The sequence below is a fragment of the Ictalurus furcatus genome, chromosome 15 (assembly GCF_023375685.1).
Source record: "Ictalurus furcatus strain D&B chromosome 15, Billie_1.0, whole genome shotgun sequence".
NCBI lineage: Eukaryota > Metazoa > Chordata > Actinopteri > Siluriformes > Ictaluridae > Ictalurus > Ictalurus furcatus.
In genome coordinates, this window is record NC_071269.1 from 16,993,305 (window position 1) to 17,020,256 (window position 26,952).

Consider the following 26,952-nt stretch of genomic DNA (forward strand, 5'->3'; position numbering starts at 1 on the left):
TGCATAGGGTTATATGAACAGATCATGTTATCATTCACTGCCTTGAATGTAGTTAACACCACTTTAGTTCAAAGGCATTAAAATATATGAAAGAGTTAGTCTGTGACTTGTAATTATGATAATTGATTCATAAAGCTGATGAGTGCACACATGAGTGTCATAAACATCATACCTATAGTGAGGACAAAAAGAATAATGAATGCACACAAAATTTAAAAACAAGCAAAAAAAAAAAAAAAAAAAGGTTTTATGTATGTGTTACATAAGTCACATTATCAGGGTTTTTCTTTTCATTTATACAAGGCTATTGACTTCATAAAGCATCTCACACAATCCTGATAACTGACAAAGGTGGCTCATAAACGCTCGATCATTGCCTTTAAATAGGTGTTATGACATCACTATTTTCTCTAAATCCATCAATGCAAGTCATTTACCTATATATTTACTTGTACTTAATTACAGTTTAATAAAGCTTAACCTTTTCAAATTTTTAAACTTTTTGAAAAAATATTTTTAAACTGTACTGGGTCTTTGTCCTGTAGAATGACACAAAAGAATATTTCCGTATATTGTTCAGTATTTATATGTATGTGTTATGTTGACAGTGACAGACTAAATGTTATCAGTTACATCACCCAACTGTTAATGCTGTCATCATCACTGTCATTAATATGACATCAAATTCATATTAATTACCCTTAACAGCTTATAATATACTACGATTTCTATCTAATCTATTAGATTTTTTTTTTAAATAATGAATGAGACGTGAACAGATTGTGGCAAAGAGGATGGTGATGTGCTATAATTTTTTTGCTATGTTTCAGAGCAACAGAATGGATGAACAGCGGTGTACCCTTCCTCCACCCCTTAAAGTATGTCCTTCACACACACACATAAACACACACACACACACACACACACACACACACACACACACACACATACTCACCTCACACACAGCCCCTATTGTTTCCAAGCCATTGGTTGGTTCAAATGGAAGGCGAGTTTCAGGCAGACTGACAAGCATTGAGTTCCTACAGCAATAACTTCTCTCAGACACCAACTAATAGAGTTGCAATCAGATGAAATGTATTGGTGCTGAGCAATAGTTTCTGTTCTGTGGCAGTTTTGTCTGAAATAATTCACACTTGATTGTTAAGTCCAACTTAGTCACCAATTTCTGAATATTATAATGTTCAAATGTTATTAGCGTAAACTACAACAGCATGTGTGTGTTTGGTTCTTTTTAACAGACTGAGGAGGACTACATCCCATACCCTAGTGTTCATGAGGTACGGTATAACCCAGGAACAGGTCTCAGTCACATTTCCTTTTTTTTTTTTTTTTTTTGGAAATCTGTTGCACGGCTTCACAGGTGTGATTGCTCTCTCGGTTAGGTGTTAGGCAGGAAAAGCCCTTTTCCACTGATCCTGCTGCCTCAGTTCGGAGGTTACTGGATCGAAGGCACCAACCACGAGCTGAGCAATGGAAATGACTTGGATCAATTGCTGTCTCCTACGTCCCACATCAAGCTGGAAACCAACACTACAGCCAGGATCTTCCGGAAACACTTCATGGGAAAGGTAAGACTGTACTCCACTGTACTGTACTACTTTCAATCCATATAAAAAAAGATAAAAGACAAGAACACTGTTTTGTACCTTTTCTCTGTTTTGAGACCTAAGTGTCATGCTTGTATTTTGCATTTGTGCAACAACATTTGCATTTGAACAAAAAAACCTTCCCTTAGAGATTTGGAAAATCCATTTGACCAAAGTAAGACGCATGACTAGTGTCACACCAAGAAGGTTTATGCATGTCCCTGTACGCATTTTAGAGCTTAGCTCTAAAGAAGACATATTAGTTTTGCCCTTAATTTGACATAATGTGTTTAGCTAATGAAATCCTCATAATGGATGAGTCTCATAGTGTGACCTTGTAGCAGACATATGTCTGTGTGCATTTATTCAATTGTGTGTGTGTGTGTGTGTGTGTGTGTGTGTGTGATAAATGTGTTCTCACACTCTTTCTTCCCTTCCTCTCATTAGGAGCATTTTAATTACTACACAATGGACAGCGCTCTGGGCCACCTGGTCTTCTCAGTTAAATACGAAGTGATTGGGGACCAGGAGCACCTCCGTCTGATGTTAAGGTATGCATCGTCACTCCTAATATCTCATCCATACATTTTCATATTAAACCTTCCTAATGTCTTATTGAGTGAGGGATTAGTCTTTGACAGATATTCTCCTCCTGAGCTGCTTTGCTTTGCACTTTCATTTGGATTAAAGATTACTCTAGACGTGGCAGTATCCATTCTCTGAACCATGAGTCATATCCGGAGACTGTATGTATCAGAATATCCCATTCAGTCACACATTTCTCTCCTGAGATTACATGGGCAGCACCTTCACAGCACCATCGTTTCCAAATTAGACACCAGATGGACAATTTGGGCCAGTGTGTGGGTGGAAAGAGACAACTGTAGGACATTGCTGACATCTCACCCGTGTGATATAATTACAGTACAGCATCCAATCTGACACCAAATAAACTGAACGAATGTATGAGTCTGTACATCCATCAGTTAAAATGTAAGATTAAAATTGAATCCGGTAAACACCGCAGAATCTCTTTTGGGCTTTTCCAGGAGCAAATTGAAGACATATCACGATGTGATCCCGATATCATGTCTGACTGAATTCCCCAATGTTGTCCAGATGGCCAAGGTGAGAGTATGATTCAGTGTTGTTCTTTTCTGCCATTGTCATTTATCATCCTCAATATCATGACTGACAGATAACCTCATCTGACCAGTCCTGACAAAAGCAATGGATTGATTATTACAACAAACAAGAAGAGCAAAAAAATCATTCAGCTTCTTTCCTTGTTTTCTTATTCCCAGCTTGTGTGTGAGGAGGTGAATGTGGATCGCTTCTTCCCAGTGCTTTACCCAAAGGTATGCAGTTCTCCACCATACATGATTAGCCTTTCAGTTAATATAATTAAAACCTTTGTTTTTATATATATATTTATATAGTATCATTCATACATTTAAAATGCACCTCAAAGTATATTTATATGGACAAAAGTATGTGGCCACCTGACCATCCCATTTGTAGGTCGTTCCCAAAGTGTTGCCGCAAATTGTTAGCACACAATTATCTAGTATGTCTTTGTATGCTGTATCATTAAAATTTCCTTTCACTGGAACTTAGGGGCTCAAACCTGTTCCAGCATAACACTGTGTCCGTGCACATATCAAGGTCCATAAGCATAGACATGGTGTGCCAAGGTTAGTGTGGAAGAACTTGAGTGGCCTGCACAGAGCCCTGACCTCAACCCTACTGAACACCTTTGGGATAAAGTGGAATGTCGACTGCACACCAGGCCTGCTCTCCCGACCTCATTCATTCTCTTGTATAAAAGGGCACAATTCCCAACAGCCACATTCCAGAGTCTAGTGGAAAGCCTTCCTAGAAGAGTGGAACCTATTTCAGCAGCAAAGGAGAGACCAACTCCATATTAATGTCCATGGTTTTGGAATGGGATTTTGAACAAACACATATGGGTGTAATGGTTATGTGTTTCCACAAACCTTTGTCCATATAATGTACTGTTGAGTGTGAAGTAAGAAAAAAAATAAAGATTTTTTTTAATGTTGCTTGGTGGGGTGGGCGAGGGGGGGGGGTGGGTTGACACACCATCCAGGGTGTCCCTGGCCTTGTGTCGCCAGTTCTCTGGGATAGGCTCCAGGCTCCCCACGATCCTGTGTAGGATACACAGGATGGAAAATGGATTGATGTCCATAAATAATAGAAACATGTACTGTATGTTCTAATGTATTGTAAAGTTAAATATTTTACAATGGAATTAAATTAATATTTAATAGTTAAAGAGAAACAGCCAGACAGACCCCTTTTTAAAAAGCCTTACAGAAAAAAAGGCTTAAGCATAATCTTTGATCACTGTTGAAAGGTTTACTCTCTAATTGCTCAAGAAGTTTTAAAGTTTTGCTAGCTGGAATGTCAAAGATTTGATGTCCCATATCTCAAACGTCTTTCTTCACCCCAATAGCTTGTAATACAAATGACACGGTGTCTCTCACTTCTTGCATGCAACAGTTCTGGTGCAAAAATGTTTTATTTATTTAATCTTTTAATTTATTTATAGGCTTCGAGGCTTATTGTGGCTTTTGATGAGCATGTCATCAACAACAACTTCAAGTTCGGAGTAATATATCAGAAGTTTGGACAGGTGAGTCCCACAGGAGCGTCTCTATCCAGGTCTGAATAGCTATATTATTTTTTTAGTCTATTTTAAATCTTCAAACAGCACCCAGGTGCTTGGCCCACAGACACACAGACTTTCTAAATAACAAAAGCAGCTCATACAGTATTGAAAAGTCCTCTTCACATTGTAATGCCTCCTCTGAGTGAGAAGTTACAGCACCTCGAGCATTACTTCTGTTCTTCTCTTCTTTAAATTATAACGCTTTTGTGTGGTTAGGGCTTGGTAGAGAGATTTGCTCACACAGCTCCTTGACCTTTAAGTTGGACTAGATGAGCGGTGAGCAGAGAGGAAGAGAGCCTATGAAATCGTCCACTCGCAGCATTAGCATAGAGAGGCTCCTAATGATGCAGCCACACAAAGAGCCTCTTCCTGTCACGTCTCTGTCTGTTATCACACACAAAATGCTCTGTTCTTGCTCTCTTCTTCTCTACTGAACCTATCAGGAGACCAACACAAGTGTTTTACCTACACCTTATCATAGCATCAAGACAGCTCTCTCTACCGCTGTGCACTCAGCACCCACAGCTTCACTCAAAAAAGTCACGATGTTTATTCAGGAAAGCAATTAGCATTTTCATCAGCCTAATTGCCCCATAGGGAATCATAATGAACTAGCTCTGTAGGTTTTGCTAATATGAGCATGTGCCAGGGTCTTTGTCTTTGTCAGTTGTTTGTTGAAGCTCTTCATTTTATTTAGCATCTTTTGAATTTTAAGCTTTGTTCTGTCTAACAAAAGCAGTGTCATTACATTTTCATGTTATTGTAAGCACTGATTCGAACAATGAATGATGCTCCTGTGAATTATATTGACTTTCTGTGTAGGTGCTTTTGTACAGTCAAGAACAGCCAAGAACGTAAATGCAAATGTCGTGTATGTAAATATTCAACATGGATTCATAACAATTTGTTCATACAAAGTTTCGATTTGTATGAAAGGTTACAAAGGTTAGGGTTAAAGCCAAGGTTAGCATTCGTACATTTTTCATATGACTTCAATTTTAATAAATTGAATAAGATCCTTTTTGAAGTGATCTGAATTTATTTCTAAGTTGAAATGTAATGTCTTTGTCATTGTAGACTGTTGAGGAGGAGCTGTTTGGAAATAATGAGGAAAGTCCTGCATTTGTGGAGTTTTTAGAGTTTTTGGGTCAGAAGATCGAGCTCCATGATTTTAAAGGGTAAGATACTGAACATGCTACCCACTGATACGTTTTGTACCTTATGTGAACAGCTACATATAAGGATAGTTGTCATGTAGTATCGATTTCAACGCTCACCGGACAATACAGCCCCTTGCCTCATTTCATCTGGGCAGTGTGAACTTGGCCCCGTAGTTCACTAAAACCCAATAATTTCATACTGGAGCAGTATCACCAAGAACACACACCAAATATATCTTCTTCATGGTTCTGTGTTGTATGAACAACACATTGCTACCACTGGTGCAATAGCATACATACAGCAACGTCAGTAAAACATAACATGGGGGATAGACAACAAAGTTAATTAAAACCCTGACTTAAGCCTGGGACAATCAATAAGCCAATAAGCCTCATAATTGCTTTTATTCTGATGATCCATAAGTAACCTTATTGCACAAAACCTGCACAATCATGACATCATCATGTCCAAAAGCATGCCAGTAGGTGGACTTGTGACTCTACATTATTCAGGAACAGGTATTAAATATTTTGAAAATACAGTAAACCTAAGCCTAAACCTAATATTTGGTGAGAAGTGTGAGGAATGTAAAAGTGGACTTGAATTTAATGGTTTTGAAAATTAAATGCCATTATGCTTGAAAATGGAATCTCACCACCTGTCCTCTTGTATTTTCTCTAGATTTCGGGGAGGCTTGGACGTGACACACGGGCAAACGGGCACAGAATCAGTCTACTACAATTTCCATAACAAAGAGGTCATGTTCCACGTATCCACCAAGCTCCCCTACACGGAAGGTGACATGCAGCAGGTACAAGCATCCATCAGGTTTATCATCTGCTTCAGTAAACATCTGTGCTGCTGTGTTCTTCTTTACTAGCGGACTAAACTGCCTGCCAATTATCTCTTTTGTGAGCAGTACAATTGCTCCCAACCAGTTGGTCTGTTGTTACATCCTTATTTAAGATGATAAATAACCTATTAGATCAGACAGGACAGGCGTGAGCGGCAGATCTCTCACCCAGCTGTTCTCTGCTGTCGTGCTGGCAGATGATGTGCTGCACTAAGTGACCTTCTTGTCTCCTGGTGCCAAACGCTTTCTCTGAGGAGCAGTGTTTTTCTAGACGCTCCTTAGGGATTCAGCCATGTTTATAGACACTCACACACAGACCAATAGCAGCTGTTGCCGGTTGACAAACCATAGGGTGCTTTCTGAAAGAGCACCATTATAGAACTGAGTTCTAGGTAAAAAATAAATAAATAAATAAATAAATAATCAGCAGCACCGGCCCATCCAAACTCTGCAGTTTGCATTATCGTTGCCAACCGTCTGCTGAGGGAGATTATCATGACTTCAGCAGTCTTCAAGCTGCAGGAGGTTACACATTCAGGCTTCCCTGCACTTCCAGCCATGACGCAAGTGGTACACTGGTCTGGTCATTGTGCATTGCACCAAAGGGTTTTAATATATTAGAGCCACTCATGAGACATATTCTTAATTCTTATCTATCCACCTTTTTCCTGAGGGTGCTCCTCTAAAAAGGATTATGGGTATAACTTCCGCAGAAGTAGTAGCACCGCGCTAACTGGCTTGCTCTGATGGCAGTAGGTGTTGTTTATGTCGAGATTCGTGTGTGTTAAAAACTAATACTGTTTGTAGCTTCAGGCGGGAATATCATTACAGAATGTCATTACGATGCTCAGGAACAACATGTGCTGTCCGGGTCTACACTTACAACTTGGCAAAACTTAATTTGTGGCTTAAAGAAAAGTGCTAAATACACAGACCTAAAGTTAAGGTGGACTGTTCCTGTGAGCCATTGTACAGTCATGCCTGTCTTGCTTTGCCTGACTGCATTCTCTACCTTTATAGAAGAAACGACAGTCTTTCTTACTCTTTATTAACTTACCTCCCTTAGGCTGTAGCTATAAAACACTATTAGAGCTCAGATAATGCTAATACTACTAGCCTAATACTAATACTAGTAATAATTATAATAATAAATATTAATAATAATCATCATCATCATCATCATTTTTTTATCCTTAATTTAATGACCTTCCACGTTATTGCAGCTGCATGACTACAAGAGCGCGCTGGACCGGCTGTACATACGATATATATGATGTCTGTATGACATCTGGTGTTGACACTAAAACCTAAGCTTTATGGCGTGACAGGTTCAGGCTTTGACATGGCTCTATTTCAGCTTTTAAGTACACAAAATCATTTCCCACATCCTTCAGTAACACACGACCGACTTTATTACAGTGAAGCTACTGGTAAGCCTCCGAGCTCTTCAAATTGCTCAATGCCTTACTATTACAAGCAACAGAATCAACAAATTAGCTAAATATGCTACTGTTAGTTATCCATGGGAACTTTTTAAATTGTCTTCACATTCCTGTATTAAGGAAGGGACGGGTATGCTGATGTCTTTTATAAGCTCTGTTAGCGTGGGATCCACATCTTGCTACAATTAATGACTAGCGACACCGCAGCGAAAGGTTTGCTTACATCTTAATGGATGTTACTCCTATAATTCACACAAAGCATCATGGGGCGTAGGAAAATGGTGGATAGAACATTTGACAATATTCGATTTCATCAGTTGTGTTGGGGGGCACGGTGGCTTAGTGTTTCATGTCATGGAGTCATGTTTGCCTCGCACTTCCGGGGTTGGGGGTTTGATTCCCACCTCTATCTTTTGTGCACAGAGTTTCCATGTTCTCCCCATGCTTTGGGGGTTTCCTTGGGGTACTTGGGGTTTCCTCCCCCAGTCCAAAGACATGCATTGTAGGCTGACTGGCATCTCTATATTGTACATACTGTGTGAATGGGTGCATAAATGTGTGTGTGATTGTTCCTTGTTATGGGTTGGCACCCCATCCAGAGTGTCCCCCGCTTCATGCCCCTAGTCCCCTGGGATAGGCTCCAGACTCTCTGCGACCCTGTGTAGGATAAGCGGTACAGAAAATGGATGGATGGATCAGTTGTGTTCATTTGTGTTTGCAGATGGTAATTAATACATTTCTAATACATTGTCTAATTCTAACTTATTTTGTGGTAACACTTTATTTTAAGGAACACATATTATGGGTTAAATAGGGTTTTGTTCTTTGTTCAGTAAACCCCAAATTAGACACTTGTAAATGGTATTTAATAGGAATTCAACTTTATTCATCAACACTCGTATTGTTTCATATTTAATGAGCTATTATGTGAAAATGTCTAATGAATGCATTATTAGTTGTGATAATGTGCAACAAATGCTTTGATAAAGCTCTGTTATGTAAATTATTGAGCATGAATTAACCATCTGAATTCATCTCTTACTAGTTTATAATTGGTAACATGTTATTCCTGTAGATTCTGCGTAGCATCACGTGACCTGCAGTTTACTTTTTTACCAAGTTTTGAAAAAGATCATTTTGCATCCCATATTCTAAAATCACTATGATTTCATGTCTTTATGTTTATAGCTACAACCCCAAGTCCAAAAAAGTTGGGACGCAGTGTAAAATGTAAATAAAACCAGAATGCGATAAACGCATAAACCCATATGTTATTCACAATGGAACATAGGAAACACATCAAATGTTTAAACCAAGGAAAAAATAAGGTAATTCTGAAATTGATGGCCTCAACGCAACAAAAGACTGGAAAAGTAAGTGTTACTAAAAAAAACAGCTGGAGAAACATTTTGCAATTAATTAGGTTAAATGGCACCAGGTCAGTAACATGATTGGTATAAAAAAGAGTATCTTAGAGAGGCAGAGTTTCTCAGAAGTAAAGATGGGAGGGAATCTGGATGGAAGTATATGTTGTTCTAAAACCTGTATATAATTTCTGCAAGGATGATGCCTTTCCAGATGTACAAGCTGCCCATTCCATAGGCACTACTGCACCACCATACCATCAGCAGGCTTTTGAACTGAGCGCTGATAAAAAGCCAGATGGTCCCTCTCCTCTTTAGTTTAGAGGGTGCAGCGTCCATTGTTTCCAAAAAAGAATTTCAAATTTTGATTCGTCTAACCACAAAACAGTTTTTCACTTTGCCTCAGTCCATTTTAAATGAGCTTTGGCCCGGAGAAGACAGTGGCATTTCTGGATCACATTCAAATATGGCTTTTTCTATGCATGATAGAGCTTTAAGCAGCATTTGTGGATGGCACGGTGACCTGTGTTCACAGACAACGAGTTCTGGAGGTGTTTCTGAGCCCATGCAGTAATTTCCATTACAGAATCATGCCTGGGTTTAATGCAGTGCTATGTTATTAGTGTTAGTGTTGTGCATGAAAGTGTTTTGCAATCAGGATTATATCCCCCCACCCCAGCCCCCCACCCCCCGCATTTCATGCATATGTTCTGGCTACTCTTTTTTGTTCTGCTTGAATTGAAAAATGTTTGCAACATTTGCTCTGATGTGAGATAATCCAAGTACATTTTGATAAGCAGATATTTTTGTAATTTAAAGAAAGCAAATATGACAGGTATGAGAATGGGATTAAAAAAAAAGTAGAGAAACGAGACTGATTATAGATCAGGGTAGTATAGGGTAATATAGTATATAGTGTGTTTTCATTATTATTTCTGTCCCTCCCTCTCTATGTTTTAGCTGCAGAGAAAGAGACATATAGGAAATGACATTGTCGCCATTGTGTTCCAAGAAGAGAACACTCCATTTGTGCCAGACATGATTGCATCAAACTTCCTTCATGCCTACATTGTGGTACAAGTGGAGAATGCGTGTTCTGACAATGTCCTGTACAAGGTAGAGCATCCTGAAACAACTGACATATTTTTATTACTTCACTGAAGCATAGAACTTTCAATTTTATTTATCTTAAAAGAAGTTATAGTGTTATAGCAGAAAGTTCACAGATATATATGTATACATTTTTATTTGCTAATTAAGAACTTTAGCAACCCAATACTATTTTATTTCATAATAATCATCATTATGCTTGAGTTGTGTTTAAATTACTTACCTAAATGAATATCTTCTATTACCATTATTTAAAGATTTTTTTTTTTTAATTTTGTGTCATTCTACAGGTGTCAGTGACTGCAAGAGATGATGTCCCATTCTTTGGACCGGCCCTTCCTGATCCTGCCATATTCAGGAAAGTAAGCTGAAAGAAGTTGTGGCAACTTTAACATATCCTCATTTGTTTTTTAGACAGTTCAGTATTAAACCATGGTTTGTATTCTGTTTCTCTCTTAGGGATCAGAGTTCCATGAGTTTTTATATACAAAGCTAATCAACGCTGAGCACGCCTGTTACAAAGCTGAGAAGTTTGCCAGACTTGAGGTGAGTTGATCATATTTAAGGCAATGTACTACACATACAGTCATGTGAAAAAATAAGTACACCCTATGGATTTGAAATCGGCAGTACATGCAAGAAAACCCTCAAACATCTTGCAACTAATATTCTTCTTGCAAAGAATATTGCATGGAAGAGTGGTCAAAAATTCCTTCAAGCCGATGTCAGAGACTGGTGGACGTTGATGCAAAACTCGTACAAGAAGTTATTTCTGCTGAAGAGGGCAATACTAGCTTTTGAGGCAAAGGGTGTACTTACTTTTTCCACAGAAGAATATCACATCTATTGATATTTCTGTTGAATAAATGATTGAAGAAGTTAATTTTCCTTTTGATTTTGTATATCAACTTTATTAATAGGCACTGTTTCAAAGATGATCAAATGTTTGCTTGTCTAAATATGTCAAAAAAGCCAACAATTTCCATGGGGTGTACTTTTTTTCACATAATATTTTAGTTTTTCTTTACTCAATGTATAACTGTTGAAAATATACATATACTGTATTCAAATGCATATCAACATACACTGATCAGCCATAACATTAAAACCACTGACAGGTGAAGTGAATAACATTGATTATCTCGTTAAAGTGGAACCTGTCAAGGAGTAGGATATATTAGGCAGCAAGTGAACAGTCAGTTCTCAAAGTTGATGTGTCGGAAGCAGGAAAAAGCGACTGAGCAATTTTCACAAGGGCCAAATTGTGATGGCTAGACTACTGGGTCAGATCATCTCCAAAATGGCAGGTTTTGTGCGGTGTTCCCAGTATGCAGTGGTTAATACCTATCAAATGTGTTCCAAGGAAGGACAGCCGGTGAACCGGCGACAGGTCCATGGGCGCCCAAGGCTCATAGATGTGCGTGGGGAGTGAAGGATAGCCTGTCTGATTCAATCCCACAGAAGAGTTACTGTAGCACAAATTGCTGAAAAAGTTCATGCTATGATAGAAAGATGGCAGAACACTCAGTGCATTGTAGCTTGCTGCGTATGGGGCTTCCTAGCTACAGACCGCTCAGAGTGCCCATGCTAATCTCTGTCCACCGCGGAAAGCGCGGGCATCAGTACTGGACCATGAAGCAACGAAAGAAGGTGGCCTGGTCTGATGAATCACATTTCTTTTACATCATGTGAATGGCTGGGTGCTCGTGCATCACTTACCTGGGGAAGAGATGGCACCAGAGTGCAATATGTGAAGAAGGCAAGTTGGCAGTATGATGCTCTGGGCAATGTTCTGCTGGGAAACCACCTACCTAAACAATGTTGCAGACCATGTACACCTCTTCATGGCAATGGTATTCCCTAATAGCAGTGGCCTTTTACAGCAGGATAATGTTGTCCCCTATCTATATAGAGGAGAAATAAGTCACAAGCATGACGGTCGGTGTTACTTCCATGAGAGCTTTACTCGAATGGAAAATTACCGCTTTTCCTCCAAGTATGTGGGCGGAGACTAAAGCAATCGATCCCAGAGTGCAGGATTCAGACCATCCTAATAGACGACTGATCAACGTTATCCTTACTTGAATTATCAATGTATTAAAACATTAAAATGGAACAACAGCGAAAAATAAACACTCTTTTAACTCTCTTTTTTTAAACATTTGACTATTTAACTTAACACATTATAACTTGTCACAATAAAGCTCCCTGCCACACTGTAAAATTGTTCAAGAATGGTTTGAGGAACATGACAAAGAGTTCAAGGTGTTGACTTGTGGGATGTGGGATGTGCTGGGCAAACAAGTCTGATCCATGGAGGACAGACCTCGCCACTTGCTGGATTTAAAGGATATGATGCTAAGGTCTTGGTGCCAAATACCACATCACACCTTCAGAGGTCTTGGTGTCCATGCCTCGACGAGTCAGAGCTGTTTTTGCGGTGCAAGGGGGACTTACACAATATTAGGCAGATGAATTTAATGTTATGGCTGATTTGTGTATCATTCAGTTATGCTGATTTGCATAGCAAAACATCCATTTTTAACTAAATTAATTTTGAGACTTTTAGCTACAGTATGTCACTTTGGAAAAGTACACTAGGAAAAAAAAAACACTGTCAGCATGGTGTGTGAATTCTGGCTCTGACAGTTCCTCAACCTCATTTCACTTAATAGATGTGCACAGGACTGTTTTTAAATCCTGACCATGCATTTTTTTTTGTACCTGGCTGTGATATTTTCGAACAAATTTTGCTGATTCTGTTTCCCAAAATATAAACAAACTAGTAGCCTAGTTTTAAACCACCTGACCATGCAGGTACTAAGGACAAGTAGAATAAACAAAAGAGAAAGAAAAATACAAATAGTGTCCCTCTTATTTGACTGGTTTTTGTACCTGTTTAGAACACATTATTTGTTCAGTCTGAATAATGCATTCGTATTTGGTTACATCTCAACTGTAGAAGTATGAAGGTTATATATAGAAAATATTTTAATATCTCCATCATTTATTCATTAATGTATCTCATGGATTGAATTGTCTGTTTTGTGTGGGCGGTCAGGAGCGCACTCGGGGAGCCCTGCTGGAGACACTGTACGAAGAGTTGCATATCCACAGTCAGGCCATGATGGGGCTCGGTGGGGATGAGGAGAAGCTCGAGAATGGAGGAGGTGGAGGAGGGGGCTTCTTCGAGTCTTTTAAGGTAGGACCTTGCTACTAGTCTCCCAAAGTGCTGCTAATGATAATCTGGAGGACGGGCAGTGATTTATGGGTGGCTGGGTCTGTCTGAGTGCTCCTAATAATAAACATGCACTGCTTTTGTGTGGGCTCCCATGGTGCTCTTCATTACAGGTGTGGGTGTGGGTGTGCTTCACAGAGTCTGTAGCTTTTGTGCTGGTTTCACACAGTATCCCCTATGAGACTATATTTTCCTTAATCAGACCCAATCATACCTTATTCTATAGACACTTTTTTTTCTAGCAGCTTAGTACCACTTTTTGTGAAATGCGTAAATGCCAGGTCCTGTCATCTTCCAGGATGGAGATATCAAGTCAGCATGCTTATTACAACAACTGTTAAGTACCAACAGATGCTCTGCAGAATTTACAGTGATGTAATGAAATCATTCAAACATTAATTAGCCTTAATTACTTCACTTAGCAGATGAAGAAATAGCAGTGCTCAAGCCTGTCATCTGATGATTACACTTACACATGATTAATAACCCTAAATTGATTCATAGCACATGCAGTAAAAGCGCATCCATATTTGCTACACTGGTACTCAAAAAACAACGACCAAAAATATGATTAGATTAGGTGTGAATTTATAGTCACTCTAATATGTAGATCGGACTGTTATAAATGTGTAGTATAATTCATATTCTTTACTTTCTTAAGGCCTCATAAACAAATGTGTAGATACTGTTTATATGTATAATATTTACTTAGTTTAATCCCCTTATTTTATCTCCTAAAATAGTTGAGCCCCTTAACACTCAGGCCTCATTAGCATGTTTACCATTTCCTCATTCTCATAACGACATATCATTCATATTGGTGTCTGGGTAATTATTAAATAATTCATAGTAGTTACTGAATTATATGCGTTACTATGTATAACTAGCTAGAAGTCTAAAGGGTTAATCATTTGTCCATTATTTGGCTAAATAGACACCCATGTAACAATTTACAGTACATATGGCCACACTACCTATTTGTATGGTCCAAGTTTACCTGAGCACTGGATTTGATATAGAAAGATTTGATATAAACAGCTCCTGGATCGCATTGGCTAGGGTGACATCAAGGGCACTGATCATTTTTGGTGCTGGGGATACATCAATACATGAATTGGTTATCCATTCAATACCATGCTCATTTACTTGTAGTGTGATACTAGGTGATCAATACACAACACAAAATGACAGTGATCTGTATTTATTTCACAATTAACAATGGCAATCAAGCAAAACTGACAGCAAACTGTGCTCTGCAAAAATATCAACAGGAGGAACTACAACAGGATTGTTGACCTGAGCGTATAGAGTAGTATCTGCGAGCGTGGTCGTTAAAAATGAGTGCAAGTCCTTTGCATGAATTGCATGCACACTGAGGTATTTGCAAGCGCGGAGTAGAGAAAGTGTCGCATATAAGAGCTGTTCAGTTCTACGAGCACTGAGCACTGAGACACGCATGCTTTCTTTGCCCGCTTTCACCAGGGTCTCAAGTCAAGGTGCAGTTCACAACACCTTGCACTCATTTTTACCATGAACAAAAAAACTGAGCTAAATAACATGCTCCACAGTGCCACTGGTTGATTAATGCAAAGAAAGTTAATAAAAGCCGATTTCAGCATCAGTATTGATATAAACCAGTACAAAAAACATGTACTCAGTGTGAAATAAATTGTATTGATGCATCCCTATGTACGGCAATTCTAAGAGAGTATAATTGATTGTAATTGTTTAATTAACTCCTGTTAGGATTATGGACAGTCTGTTCTCTCTGTGAGCTGGCTTCAGTAGTGCCTGGTACATATCTCGGTGGCTTCCCCTTGGCTTGAGCTAGCCTTGCTTGACCTCACTGTGTGCACCTTGCCCATTCAGTTTCTCTACAGTCATGGACCTCTGCTCTGCTTCATGCCTCCATCTCTGTGTTCATTTCTGATTTCTTCTTATCTGTAGAATCCTCCAGGCCTCCTCAATGACTCAGGGTTTCCCATGTAATTGGCGTTCAAATCAACGGGTTTCCCACCTCCTCACTTCTCTGTTCATGGTCCCTGTGCCCACTATGCCCACTGGCTCACAGTGTTTCTCTCTGACCCCTAGCGGGTGATACGCAACAGGAGCCACTCTCTGGATGCCATGAGTTTCAGTATCGGGAAGCGCGTGGTCTCCTCTAGTCACAGCGGCAGTTTTACCCACAACAACAACAACAACGATCAGCTGCACTCACCAGAGACCCCCAAATACGCTGGGATAGTAAGTAACACTCCCTCTGGCCTCAACATGAGCCAAAAGAAGCCCTAACCCCCATTCCCACCACCCTGAATCCCAATATTGTGCCTCTTCCAAGTCCCACCCTCACAAAGTTTTTCTTTCCCTGCCCACTTCTATTTTTTATAAATATATCTCTGTTAGTACAAGTACAAGCAAAATGAGACTACTGATCAACAGCTAATCAACACAAGAACACAACATGAGAGGCCAGCTGTATAAATTCATATTTAACACTATTTGCTCATGTATGGATAGAGCTTTTTGCCATATCCATACTCTACTACTTCTTTTCTCTTACTAATGACACGCTGCCTCAAGCAGCTCCTTAAAACATACTCACTAGAGTGCATTCTCAGTCCTTGCTCATCTCATCTCATGATAAGCTGGATGATAATGACATTTGAACCATAGCAGAGGTTCAAATGGCCACCTGCTATACTAAAGGCATGTCTTATGACTCAGAGAAATGGTCAAATCCCAATACAGTGTTATTCACTCCTAGTCCTGATATGAAAGTTCTGTCCATTTTATTTGAGTTCTTGGCAAGCCTTCAGGGTGTGTGTGGTGTCCAGTGTGTTTTCTTACAGCTGTATATGGTTTTGGGATGAATTTGTACCAGAATGTCGAAACATGCTTTCAGTTTGTGCTGGCAGTGTTGGAAAGAAGACCTATGCGAATATGTGGCATGAGTGAAGTGTGCATCACAACCTGCTGAGTGAGCTTTGTGTGTGTGTGTGTGTGTGTGTGTGTGTGTGTGTGTGTGTGTGTGTGTGTGTGTGCGTGCTTGATGTTTTTTTTTGCTGTTCTGGTGTTTTATCCACAGGCATGAGCTGACGATGAGCTGAGCTGTGCTTTGCTGTGTGTGTGGTGAGTATATGTGTACACAGCAGGCCCGGGTCACACTGCTTGAGGGCAAAACTGGCCTTCTTCAGTCAGCCAGCTCACCCGCCTGCCTGCTCCTCTCTATATCAGTTTCTTTTTGCCAAGCACAGCTGCTCTAATGGAGATCCTGCCAGCCCTGGGGATTGTTGCAGCTGTCTGACACCACATGAATTACGTCACTGCCCTTTCTGACCATGTTTGCTCTGATACCCCCCCCCCCCCCCCAGCACCACCACCACAAATTCCCCTCCTAACAATCACAGGGTTTTGTCCACAAGGAGCAAACATGCTGGATCAAACTACTGTGTATCTGCTGGTTTGTTAGGGACCCCATTGTTGTTGTTGTTGTTTTTGTTTTCTCGTCTGTGTATTTACATGCTGTGTCAGATATTCTGACTTTGACGGTTGAAGTTTACAGACGGCTGTAGCTTCCTGTACTGTGCATTTATCAACTGTAATGAAAGTCCAGGGTGTGATACAGGGCTTGGAATACTCTGAGAAATCCCACCCAAATTTCAGATATCCATCCATCTATCCATTTTCTATACCGCTTGTCCTTCAGGGTCATATCACGAAAATAAAAATGCAGGATATACAATAAATTTGCTAACCATACGTATGATTACGTTCATTTCTTAGCATAACACTAACTTGTATTGGTTATCTTAATCGAACACTGTGCGAAGTAACCTGTATGAATGTATGTGTGTCCGCAATGTCTTGGTTGTCTCTAACAGTCTGCTGTGTGTGCTCCTTTTTCTCAGCCCTGCTCTCTTGTTCCTCACAGGCCTCCGTACCCAACCATGGCTCCTCAGGCTCCTCATCTGGCTGCTCTGTTGTTTCCATAATAACCCTTTTACTGTAGAATTATTAAGCCCGACAACTGCCTTGTGTGGTTTTTCAACAACCTGCTGCATGACAGCTCATGGTCTCTTCCCTCCCCCCCTTCTCTCTCTTTCTTTGTGTCTCTCTGTTTGTGTGGCCCCTCTGCAGTCATTGCTTGTCCCAGGGAAAAGTCCCAGTAAATACGGACGTCGCGGCAGTGCCATAGGGATAGGAACGATAGAAGAGGTTCATGTAAAACTCTCACTCTTTTCTCCATCTATTGCTTCCACTGCATGACCGACTCTCATTCGCTGCACTACCATTGCACTATACAGGCAAACACCCGATCTCAGAGAAAACAGTATGGAGTAGCTTGGTTTCACTTAGTTTTATATCTAGAATAATAAATGCTGCTTTCACATTGGGTTATGTTCCCTGTGTTTACAAGATTCCACAAGAGAAATTTCTTATTTACAAGTTTGTTTGTTTGTTTGTTTGTTTTTGTTGGTTGTTGTTTTTTTTTTTAAAAATTGCAGAATCCATGGAAGTATGGTCAAACAGACTTTTCTTAGCAATTCACAAAGACATCTGTCATCATTTTTTTCAATCACTATGTGTTTACATTGTCTATATAAAGACTTAACATTTTAGCCTATTAGCTAGCTTATTTCTCAGTTGCCAAGCAACAGTGTTCTTATTATATTAAAAACTCTAGGAGTGAATGTACTGTGTGTTTTGTCTCATCATACCAAGATTTTAGTCTTACACAGTCTTGTCTTAATAATGTGTCAACACATTTGAGGAACATGTTGATATTGTAGACACTTTGGTTTTGTTTTCACTGTCAATATACATTTACAATAATGTAAATGTATAAAAGACAACAGTGAAATGCTTGCCTCAGTCATTAGCTACTGTAGCTAATTTCTCAGCTGCCTAGCAACAGTGTTCCCATGACATGAACCATTTGAATAGAAAATCTATTGTGTTCACCGTCCCATGTTGAAAACATAATTACTTATTACAATTAGCAGCTATTTTAAGAAACCCCTATACGAATTAGCCCTCTATAGAATTGTATTCAGCATAGGGACACTATTCATGACCTGTAGCTCATGATTGTTTCACTAATAATGCATGGAGTTTTGATTAAAAAAAAAATTACAGCATTCTGTCACACCACTGAAGGCTCTGTAGCTGCCAAAAGCATTTTTATCATTTTGCATTTTACTTACTCAGCATAATTGTCATTGAGCTGTAAATATCAATTCACCTTTCCAGTGTCCTGCCCTTTCAAATATCCTTCCATATTATGTCCTGTATCGCTACGTTCCCAATGTCTCCCTCCCTGTTTGTTGTGGTATATATAGCTCAGTGTATTTCTTTTCTCTTGTCTGGATATTCATTGGTATTTAATAGCTTGCTAGCATTGCACTACAAAGTGGGGGGTTGGGGGGTGGAATTCAGTGTCAGTTCTCCCAATGATTTTGAAGTCATTCAAGATAAAGGGCTTTTTCAAATCATATTTTTAAGACTGTAAAGTGGGAGTAGTAAAACCCAGTAAACAGACCGAGAGAACAAAGTGGCCTCAGTAAAGTAAACCTCATCGAAGCTCTGTAGTTCAGCCCCTGTCTTTTATCTTGCAGTAATGTATAAAGCCTGGTGCTGAAGCCACTTTAGTGATGCCTGTGGACCAGCATGTCGCCTCTAGCCAGTTCTGGATCACATCAATAGCTTTCAATCTCGCAGATATGTCAAAGTGCATCCTATCACAATAAAACTACAACCGGGCATGGTAAAAAGCTATAGTTCTCGGGCATATTTGGAGAGTAAAATAAAAAATGACATAGCTGTCCAACCGAATCATTCCGTGACATGCAGCATAATATAACAAAACTATGTGTACTACAAAATGTGGGAGGCTGATGGTATGGTATAGTATTTTTTATTATTAAAAGCTCACAGCTGCCATCTCTCTCCTACAGTCTCTGATCATTCCTGGGAAAAGTCCAACGAGGAAAAAGTCTGGCCCATTCAACTCTCGCAGGAGCAGTGCTATCGGCATCGAGAACATCCAGGAGGTGCAGGAGAAAAGGTGAGGAGCTCAGTGACTCTTTGTGAGTCAGAAAGCAGAAGCATCTGTAATGTCTTAGGTCATGTTATTACTCAGTACACTGATGTTTGTTGTGCTGTTTGGGAAAGAAAGATATTGCATGTGTGTGGATTTACAGTCATCAGCAACTTTAGTAGGAAAACCAGGAATGCTGCAGAGTCATGCAATTATGCAATCAGTCAATCATGTGCAATGAAGCAGTGCAATGAATACAATCATGCAGATACAGGTGAAGAGCTTTAATTAACGTTCACATCAAACATCAGAAACGGGAGAAATATGATCTCTGTGATTTTGTGGCATGTATGTTGCTGCCAGACAGACTGGTTTGATTATTTCAAAAATTGCTTTTCTCCTGGGATTTGCACAGAATGTGATAAACAATAAAACATCCAGTGAGGAAAATGACCAGACTTGTACAAGCTAACAGGAAGGCTGTAGTATCACAAATAACCAATGTTTACAACTGCGGTGAGCAGAAAAACATATCAAAATGCACAAAATGCCAATCCTTGAGGTGGATTGGCTCAGGGTTCCTCTCCTCAGTCAGTGAAGACCAGGTATCTAAGGCTACAGTGGGCACATGCTTTCAGAAACCAGTCAGGTAAAGGTTGGAAAAACATCACCTGGTCTGTATAATTGCATGAATGAGCAGGTGTACATTTGTTCCTATTAAATTATATATTTAAACCCTTTGATTTAGATGTAGCGACAAACAAAGTAAAAGGTCACTGATTGTGTGCCATTGTATCTGTGTTTGTGTGGTTACTCAAGGATTGCCGCTCTTTTGTCAGAGGACAGGACAGTGCTCTGTGTCTCTCTACCCAGCGTCAGTCTCAGGAACGGCAGACTCATCATGGATTCCTCAAAGTAGAGATGCCACCTTAGAATCGCCTTATTAACTGCAGAACTGCTTGGGCTCTTTAGATATAACATAGTGGAATAGAGTGGATAAGATTATAAGCTTCAGTGTGCATGATAAAATTAGTTACGCGTGTGAAATGAGCAGTGAGTGATAACAGGTTCTGATTGTGTGCTTAATGATGCAGCTTAATTGACCTCTGTTATATGTGCTAAAAATGTTAGTAACTCATACTTAAAGCGTCTTGCCCTGCTGAAGTATCTGTGATGAACAAAAGAGAAGAAATGCTGCTGAAACGCCCAGTGCTTCCAAATAATAAGAATTCCATGGCAGAGTCAGTGCACTAAGACTTTGCCTCACTGACAGTGAAAGTCTGATTAACATAAAGTTAAAGAGCTTTGTACTGTATCTGTATATGGGCTCTACTTTCATGCTGGCATCAGTGGTATAAGAGACATATCACTGTCCGGTTTGAATTTTTGTGGTCAGAAATTGAATCATTGATCGGAGTAGTTCACCCAGCTGTTTTGTAAATGTTTTCGCACTTTCAATGTAAAAGAAGTGAATTAATCGAAACCCAAAATTCATTTTATTCTTAACAAATAAGAACAATCAGCATGTTTTGGTGGTAGCTAAATGCGAATTATAGTTCATCAATCACTGAATGTCATAGTATATTCCATACAAGCAACAGAATATCTAACAGAAAGCATGCTGTATATTATTACGAAGTCTATAAGTAAATTCTTATAGCCATTAAGAAAATGTCACTGCGCTGAATCCTGTACTCGGTTTTTAAAGGGTATTTAATCAGCCAGGATTTTGCTGAGTTTTTGTAATTGTTTTTTTCGCGATTGTTGCGGCCAGAAATGCTTGATTTGTCTGTGCTTTTTTTTGCGGAAAACTACTTGAACTGGTGAAATTGCAATTGCATGAAATTGTTTTGCACTGTCTTTTGCAGTGATGTTTATTGGTAAATGAGATGACGTCACACGACGCATCTGGGCCCAAATCTGTGATAATTTTGAAAAAATGCAAGCTCCTCTGAATATTATGACATTTCCTTGATTTTTCCTTCATTTCGGTGATTGCAAAATATTGGACAGACTGTTTAAAGGAACTGTTGAATTTGGATGTAGTAGCTTGTCTATCCACATCAGTTTTTAATGAATTCTTTCTAACCAAAGCTTTTCTAAAGTTCTTCTGCCATGTTCCCTCAAGAAAACCCAAAATATTTCTGCCACCTGCACCGTGCCATGACGAGGTGCCTTATTTTAGCACTTGCGTTACGATCACTAAAATAGAGCTTTTTTTTATGATTCATGTTAAACCTCAGAGCACAACTTTCACTCGCAGCTGCTCTTCTGGAATTCCTGTTGTTCAGCAGATACTGTAGTGATTCGGCATGCTTTGTTCCAAATATACATGTCTAATGTCTCTCATGACTAACAAGATGATGTAGCGTGTAACCTGGTCTTCACCTGCTCCTAACTGGAGCACTATATTCAACTACAGTGTGGAAGAGAATTCTCCTGCTGCCCTCTAATGGTTAGTGTGTTTATGTGCAGCAGCAGGGACAGTTCACCGAGCACACAGAAGACTCCTGACAGTGGACACATTTCACAGGAACCCAGGTCTGAAAATTCATCCAATCAGAGCTCACCTGAGGTCCTTGTCACTAAGAACAAGTGAGGGATACAAACCTGAAAATATGAATTTGGGATGAAACAGTAAAACAGTAAGGTTGTATTGATATAAAATTTTGTGTGTGTGTGTGTGTGTGTGTGTGTGTGTAGCTCAGCCATGTGCTTCAGAGTTCCTTCCATCCCTGAAGCTAATGACTTGTCACGTTCCTCCTCAAATGCCAGCAGCTTTGCAAGTGTGGTGGAGGAGAACGTGACCGAGGCCACTGAGGACTACGATACAGGCATGGTATGAGTGTTTTATAATTCTCTGCTCAAAGCAGCTGACACACTAATAATAGCTGACAAAATAATCTAAATTTGGTCCTTGTAGCTAAAAGGGATTCTAAAGTACATCTCTTTTGGTATGTATAGAGGGTGTGTCGATACATTTGTGCAAAGTAAAATTGTGTGTCATTCTGTGTTTAGGAAAGTCTGTCATCAGCAGGGACACCACACAAGCGGGACTCGTTCACCTACAGCACATGGCTGGAGGACAACGCAAACAACATCACCACCACCAGAAGTTCTCCTGGTGAGTTAAAAACACTAGCACAGGGTGATAATGTTTAGCCATAAATAAGAAACAATTCACTACAGTTGTACAGTCTGATGTGTGTAACCCTGTCAGGTTGAGTCATGTCAAGTGTGTGAAAGCTCACTGCAGACTGTTCATGCAACAGGTACAGGCAAACCTCCCGACGGTGGTAAAGGTCATGAGCAGAACCGGACGGACATCCGCTTCAAACTAGATCGACCGCTTGACCACAAGTCTACATCGGTGAGAGGCATTCTCTAATGTCTGTTCATGTAGAACATTTAACAGGTTGTTTGACTTTGTTGTTGAAGAGAGAGCGAAAGACATAATATATTCGCCTAATTTACAGAGGAAATCTACTGGGGGGAAATCTTACGCTCTCATTTACAGATTTAGTTTTAATTCACCCTTATAGAATTACAAAAACTGTCTTCACTACATAATGGTTTTCTTGATTCATTTCATCTTTAATTTTTCTTCATAGAGAAAAAAACCCATCTAGTCCCTGAATATACTATGCTATATATATATATATATATATATATATATATATATATATATATATATATATATATATATATATATACACACACACACACACACACACACACACACACACACACACACTTATTTATTTATTTATTTATTTATTTATTTATATGCTCATAGGGCATGACTCATAACTCTACATAATATGTTATACTTGTTTATACGAAGATTTTTTTAAAAACTTTTTTGTGATGTCACCAGTGACTACTTCTAATAAAGAGATGCACATTTAATATCAGCTTGCAATATTACACTTGCGTAAAGAACAGCTCAAATGCCTGAAACAATTAAAAACATAAAATATTATCTTGGATGTTGCATCTGCTGTAAGATAAAGACATGAAAGTGAAGAAGAAATGTTAAGAAACAAAGAAATGCAGTATTTAGGCAACGCTCTGTTCCCTGCATAACCATTGTGCTGTGTGTATATGTGTATGTGTGTGTGTCCTGTGCAGAGCTGCTAGCCTCGCCAATCTGATTACGTCATGGCTCTCCATCAACAGGTCAGAGCTTCATTCAACTACTGAACTTAAGCAGAGTTAATTAACACATATCTGAAGGAGTAATCAGAGGAACACTGATTTACCATAGGAAAGGTACTGTAAGATTAAATCAAGGTTTCTTAAGATGACATAAAACAGACACCGTAAAACCATCCTAAAAAACATATTCATTTTAAAGCTACAGTACATACAATTTTTGGTTGGAAAAAAATGAGTCAGGAGAGAACACAATATAGTTTAATATGTGATGTTCCTTAGATGCTGTGAAAACCCAGATCATAGCAGGTATATAGCAGGTATAGATCAGGTGATAAAGACACATACCAAACGTGACCACAGTTCCCCACACTGCCTTTTAGCTAAAGAGCTAAATAAAGATAATCAGGTTATCTTGGCAATGTCTGTCTTAGAGCCACATGAAGAACCCTTTTCCCTACAACAAGGGTTTTCGCTTTATTATTAGCATCATTGCAAATTAGGAATCATATTTAGTGAATGGAAGTCAGTTTGTGGGGTGGGGGGTTGCACATCAGCTTAGTGGTTAGCACGTTTGCCTCGCACCTCCAGGGTTGGGGCTCGAATACCACCTCCACTTTGTGTGCGCAGAGTCTGCATGATCTCCCCGCACTTCAGGGGTTTCCTCTGGGTACTCCAGTACAGCCTGGGTACTGGCATTTAATGATTCTCAATAGTGTGTGAATGTGTGTGTGATTGTGCCCTGTGACGGATTGGCACCCCGTCCAGAATGTCCCCGAGTTCCCTGGGATAGGCTCCAGGTTCCCTGTGACCATGTGTAGGATAAGCGATACAGAAACTGGATGGATGGATGGATGGATGGAATTCAGTTTTGGACACAGCTCTGAATCCTCATTTAAAGTATATGCCTATTACTTGCCTCTCACAGCTGTGAGATTACTGTGTGCTGTGTGGTGGAAAAGGAAGCAGCACAACCCACAGTTCAAATTGTTCCAGCTTGAGATAGCATTTTTCCAACATAGAGGGTGAAATTTAAATTGAAAACATGGACAGAATGAATGTTACCTTCAAAAAAGTCTATTAAACAGTCAATCTAAACTTAATATTTATGTTTCATAATTTATTCATACCATTGTCTCTATATATCTCTCTTCACAGCTACCATTATAGCATTCCTATAAAACTCACGAGCTCGGGTTTTCACCGTGACTGCTACTGCTGCTGAAGATGATCATGAAGATAATGAAAATAGCTCCAGCCTGCACCACAGTGACAGGATTGTGATTATGTACATAATAGAGTGACTATGCCCTGCATCAGACTACTGCTCTACTGGTGGCCCAGTGCAGGACCGGGTGAGAGAGAGAGGTGGGAATAGGGGTCACAGGCTGCATGGAGAGATCTCATTTGCACTGCATCACTTTCCTTTTCATGGTCAATTTCTCATCTGCTTTCCACTCCGCTGAATCTGACCGGTTCTGTTCTGTCCTCAGTACCGCTTCTAGTCCATGTAGAAAATCAAGTGCTATTTTTGCCTGTTAAGCATAGGCTGCTATCCTTTTCTCATCTTGGCGAATGTCTCCTAAAGCGGTGCCATGTTGAGCTCCAAATATTTTTTTAAAAGAGCAGCATGCAGCAGGAGCTTGTTCATCAGGTAAAGCTGACTGGAATGTTTCTCAGACACTGGCATGGGCATGCTGTTTTGTTTTATATTATTTTATTTTATTTTGATTATTATTGTTATTGTCTGATTTTTGCCTCTTCATAATCACTACTGATACTGATATTGTGTGACATAAAAACATACATTTCTATATAAAACTACAGAGTAAACATTTTCATCAATATCATTCCCAGTCTGTCAACAAAATGGGGAAAAAAAAGATTGAGTTTTAGTCAGCTAGTATACATTCTTTAAATAGAAATTGCATAAAAATGCCTTACTTAACCCTCAAACAGGTGATTCATCTAGCCAGCCAAGTGGCCCCAGTGTTCATCAAACGTGATTAACTGTGGTGTTATAAACTTCATATGCCCTGTCTATAGTGAGAAAAACTCCTTTATTGAGTCTCGGTTATTTCTGTGCAAGAGACCGTCACCTTAAATATATACAGCACAGAAAACATTATATACAACAAACTGTGAGTTCTTTCTGTAACATGCTCACTTGAGTATAAAATGGTGTCTTGGTCCTTGGTTAATGTGTTTGGACCCTAGATCTTTGAAGAATGCCACTTTAAGGTTTAACATCCGCCTAAAATATGCAAGCCTTCCTGTTCAAATCCATGCCACTACACAAATTGTCATATATGGTGATAATTTTCATTTCGACCCGAAGCTAATGTGTTGTAAAATATATTTATTTTTTCTCCAAACATAAAGATTAGTCTATATAGATCATCTCTATATACGCATAAGCCTAAACCTGACACTGTCTTTGTACCTCAGTAATGCCAAATTCACTGATCATGTGTCCTTATGTAAAATGTAGATATCACCGAGAATCACTGAGAAAGGATTAAAGTGCATGTGGTTGCTTTACTGTATGGAACAGTGGCAATCACAGAGGATGTGAGGTAGCTGAAGGTATAAATGTTGAGTAAATATTCAAGTATATATGCTTATTTATTTAAAAGAAAAAAAAAAGATTGTTTTTATTTGTCCCCAGTGACCGAGGCACGAGCAGAACGTTCTATTCATTTTTGTTGGTAACAAGTGAAAATGAGGATTATGAATCAGTCCACTAAACCCTTAATTCCTTTACGTATGTCATTATGAGTGAGATATACTGTAAATGTGTGGGGTCCCGGGAGTTTAAAGGGAGTTTTTATATACATCTCCCTGACTGACTTTCATATCAGTCTTGCTCTATAATGCAGGTCATTAGTGTGTGAAGATGAATGACAATTTCAAAGTTCATAGAAATACTTCGAATGAAATGTATAAAAGTGAAAAAAATAATCTTTTTTTTTCTTTTCACTTTCTCTTTTTTTTTTTTTTTTTTTTTGCTGAAACAAATGAATTGCCTTTGTCAACCCTGCTTAGTGCTTTTGTGTCCCTCTGTGGTCAGTTCTGGTCTTTTTAAGCTAGAAGTATCTATGTTGTAGTTTCAGTACAAAAGTCAAATTAGGTAACAAAAAATCGAGCAAGAAATGTGTGCTGCTCAAAACAGGGTACAGATCAAGCATCGCTATGACTGTTAGTGTGACCTCTTCATGCTTTGGTGGGCTCATTTGTGTAAATACAGCTGTTTTGTACATAGTCCTACTGCCCAAAAAAAATGAAATAAAGAG

The 26,952-nt window shown here is 39.3% G+C and overlaps 1 protein-coding gene across 11 annotated transcripts in view; it reads left to right on the top strand.

Moving 5' to 3' along the window:
- Positions 1–24,885, top strand: part of rap1gapa (RAP1 GTPase activating protein a) — a 91,202-nt gene extending 66,317 nt beyond the window's left edge. Inside the window, exons 5-27 of one of the 11 annotated variants that reach the window (XM_053642595.1) lie at positions 831–878; positions 1,260–1,298; positions 1,404–1,589; positions 2,055–2,158; positions 2,657–2,735; positions 2,912–2,965; positions 4,180–4,263; positions 5,377–5,477; positions 6,142–6,271; positions 10,080–10,235; positions 10,520–10,591; positions 10,689–10,775; positions 13,291–13,431; positions 15,559–15,711; positions 17,605–17,682; positions 19,422–19,531; positions 20,324–20,419; positions 21,980–22,099; positions 22,208–22,343; positions 22,523–22,628; positions 22,777–22,874; positions 23,636–23,683; positions 24,818–24,885. In XM_053642595.1, coding sequence (XP_053498570.1) covers positions 831–878; positions 1,260–1,298; positions 1,404–1,589; positions 2,055–2,158; positions 2,657–2,735; positions 2,912–2,965; positions 4,180–4,263; positions 5,377–5,477; positions 6,142–6,271; positions 10,080–10,235; positions 10,520–10,591; positions 10,689–10,775; positions 13,291–13,431; positions 15,559–15,711; positions 17,605–17,682; positions 19,422–19,531; positions 20,324–20,419; positions 21,980–22,099; positions 22,208–22,343; positions 22,523–22,628; positions 22,777–22,874; positions 23,636–23,644 — 2,187 coding nt within the window. In that variant the 3' untranslated portion in view covers positions 23,645–23,683; positions 24,818–24,885. Of the gene's footprint in view, positions 1–830; positions 879–1,259; positions 1,299–1,403; positions 1,590–2,054; positions 2,159–2,656; positions 2,736–2,911; positions 2,966–4,179; positions 4,264–5,376; positions 5,478–6,141; positions 6,272–10,079; positions 10,236–10,519; positions 10,592–10,688; positions 10,776–13,290; positions 13,432–15,558; positions 15,712–16,552; positions 16,832–17,604; positions 17,683–19,421; positions 19,532–20,323; positions 20,420–21,979; positions 22,100–22,207; positions 22,344–22,522; positions 22,629–22,776; positions 22,875–23,635; positions 23,684–24,817 lie in introns of those variants that run through there. The other 10 variants (XM_053642596.1, XM_053642598.1, XM_053642599.1 and 7 more) reach the window with 10 other exon arrangements.
- The last annotated feature ends 2,067 nt before the right edge of the window (positions 24,886–26,952 follow it).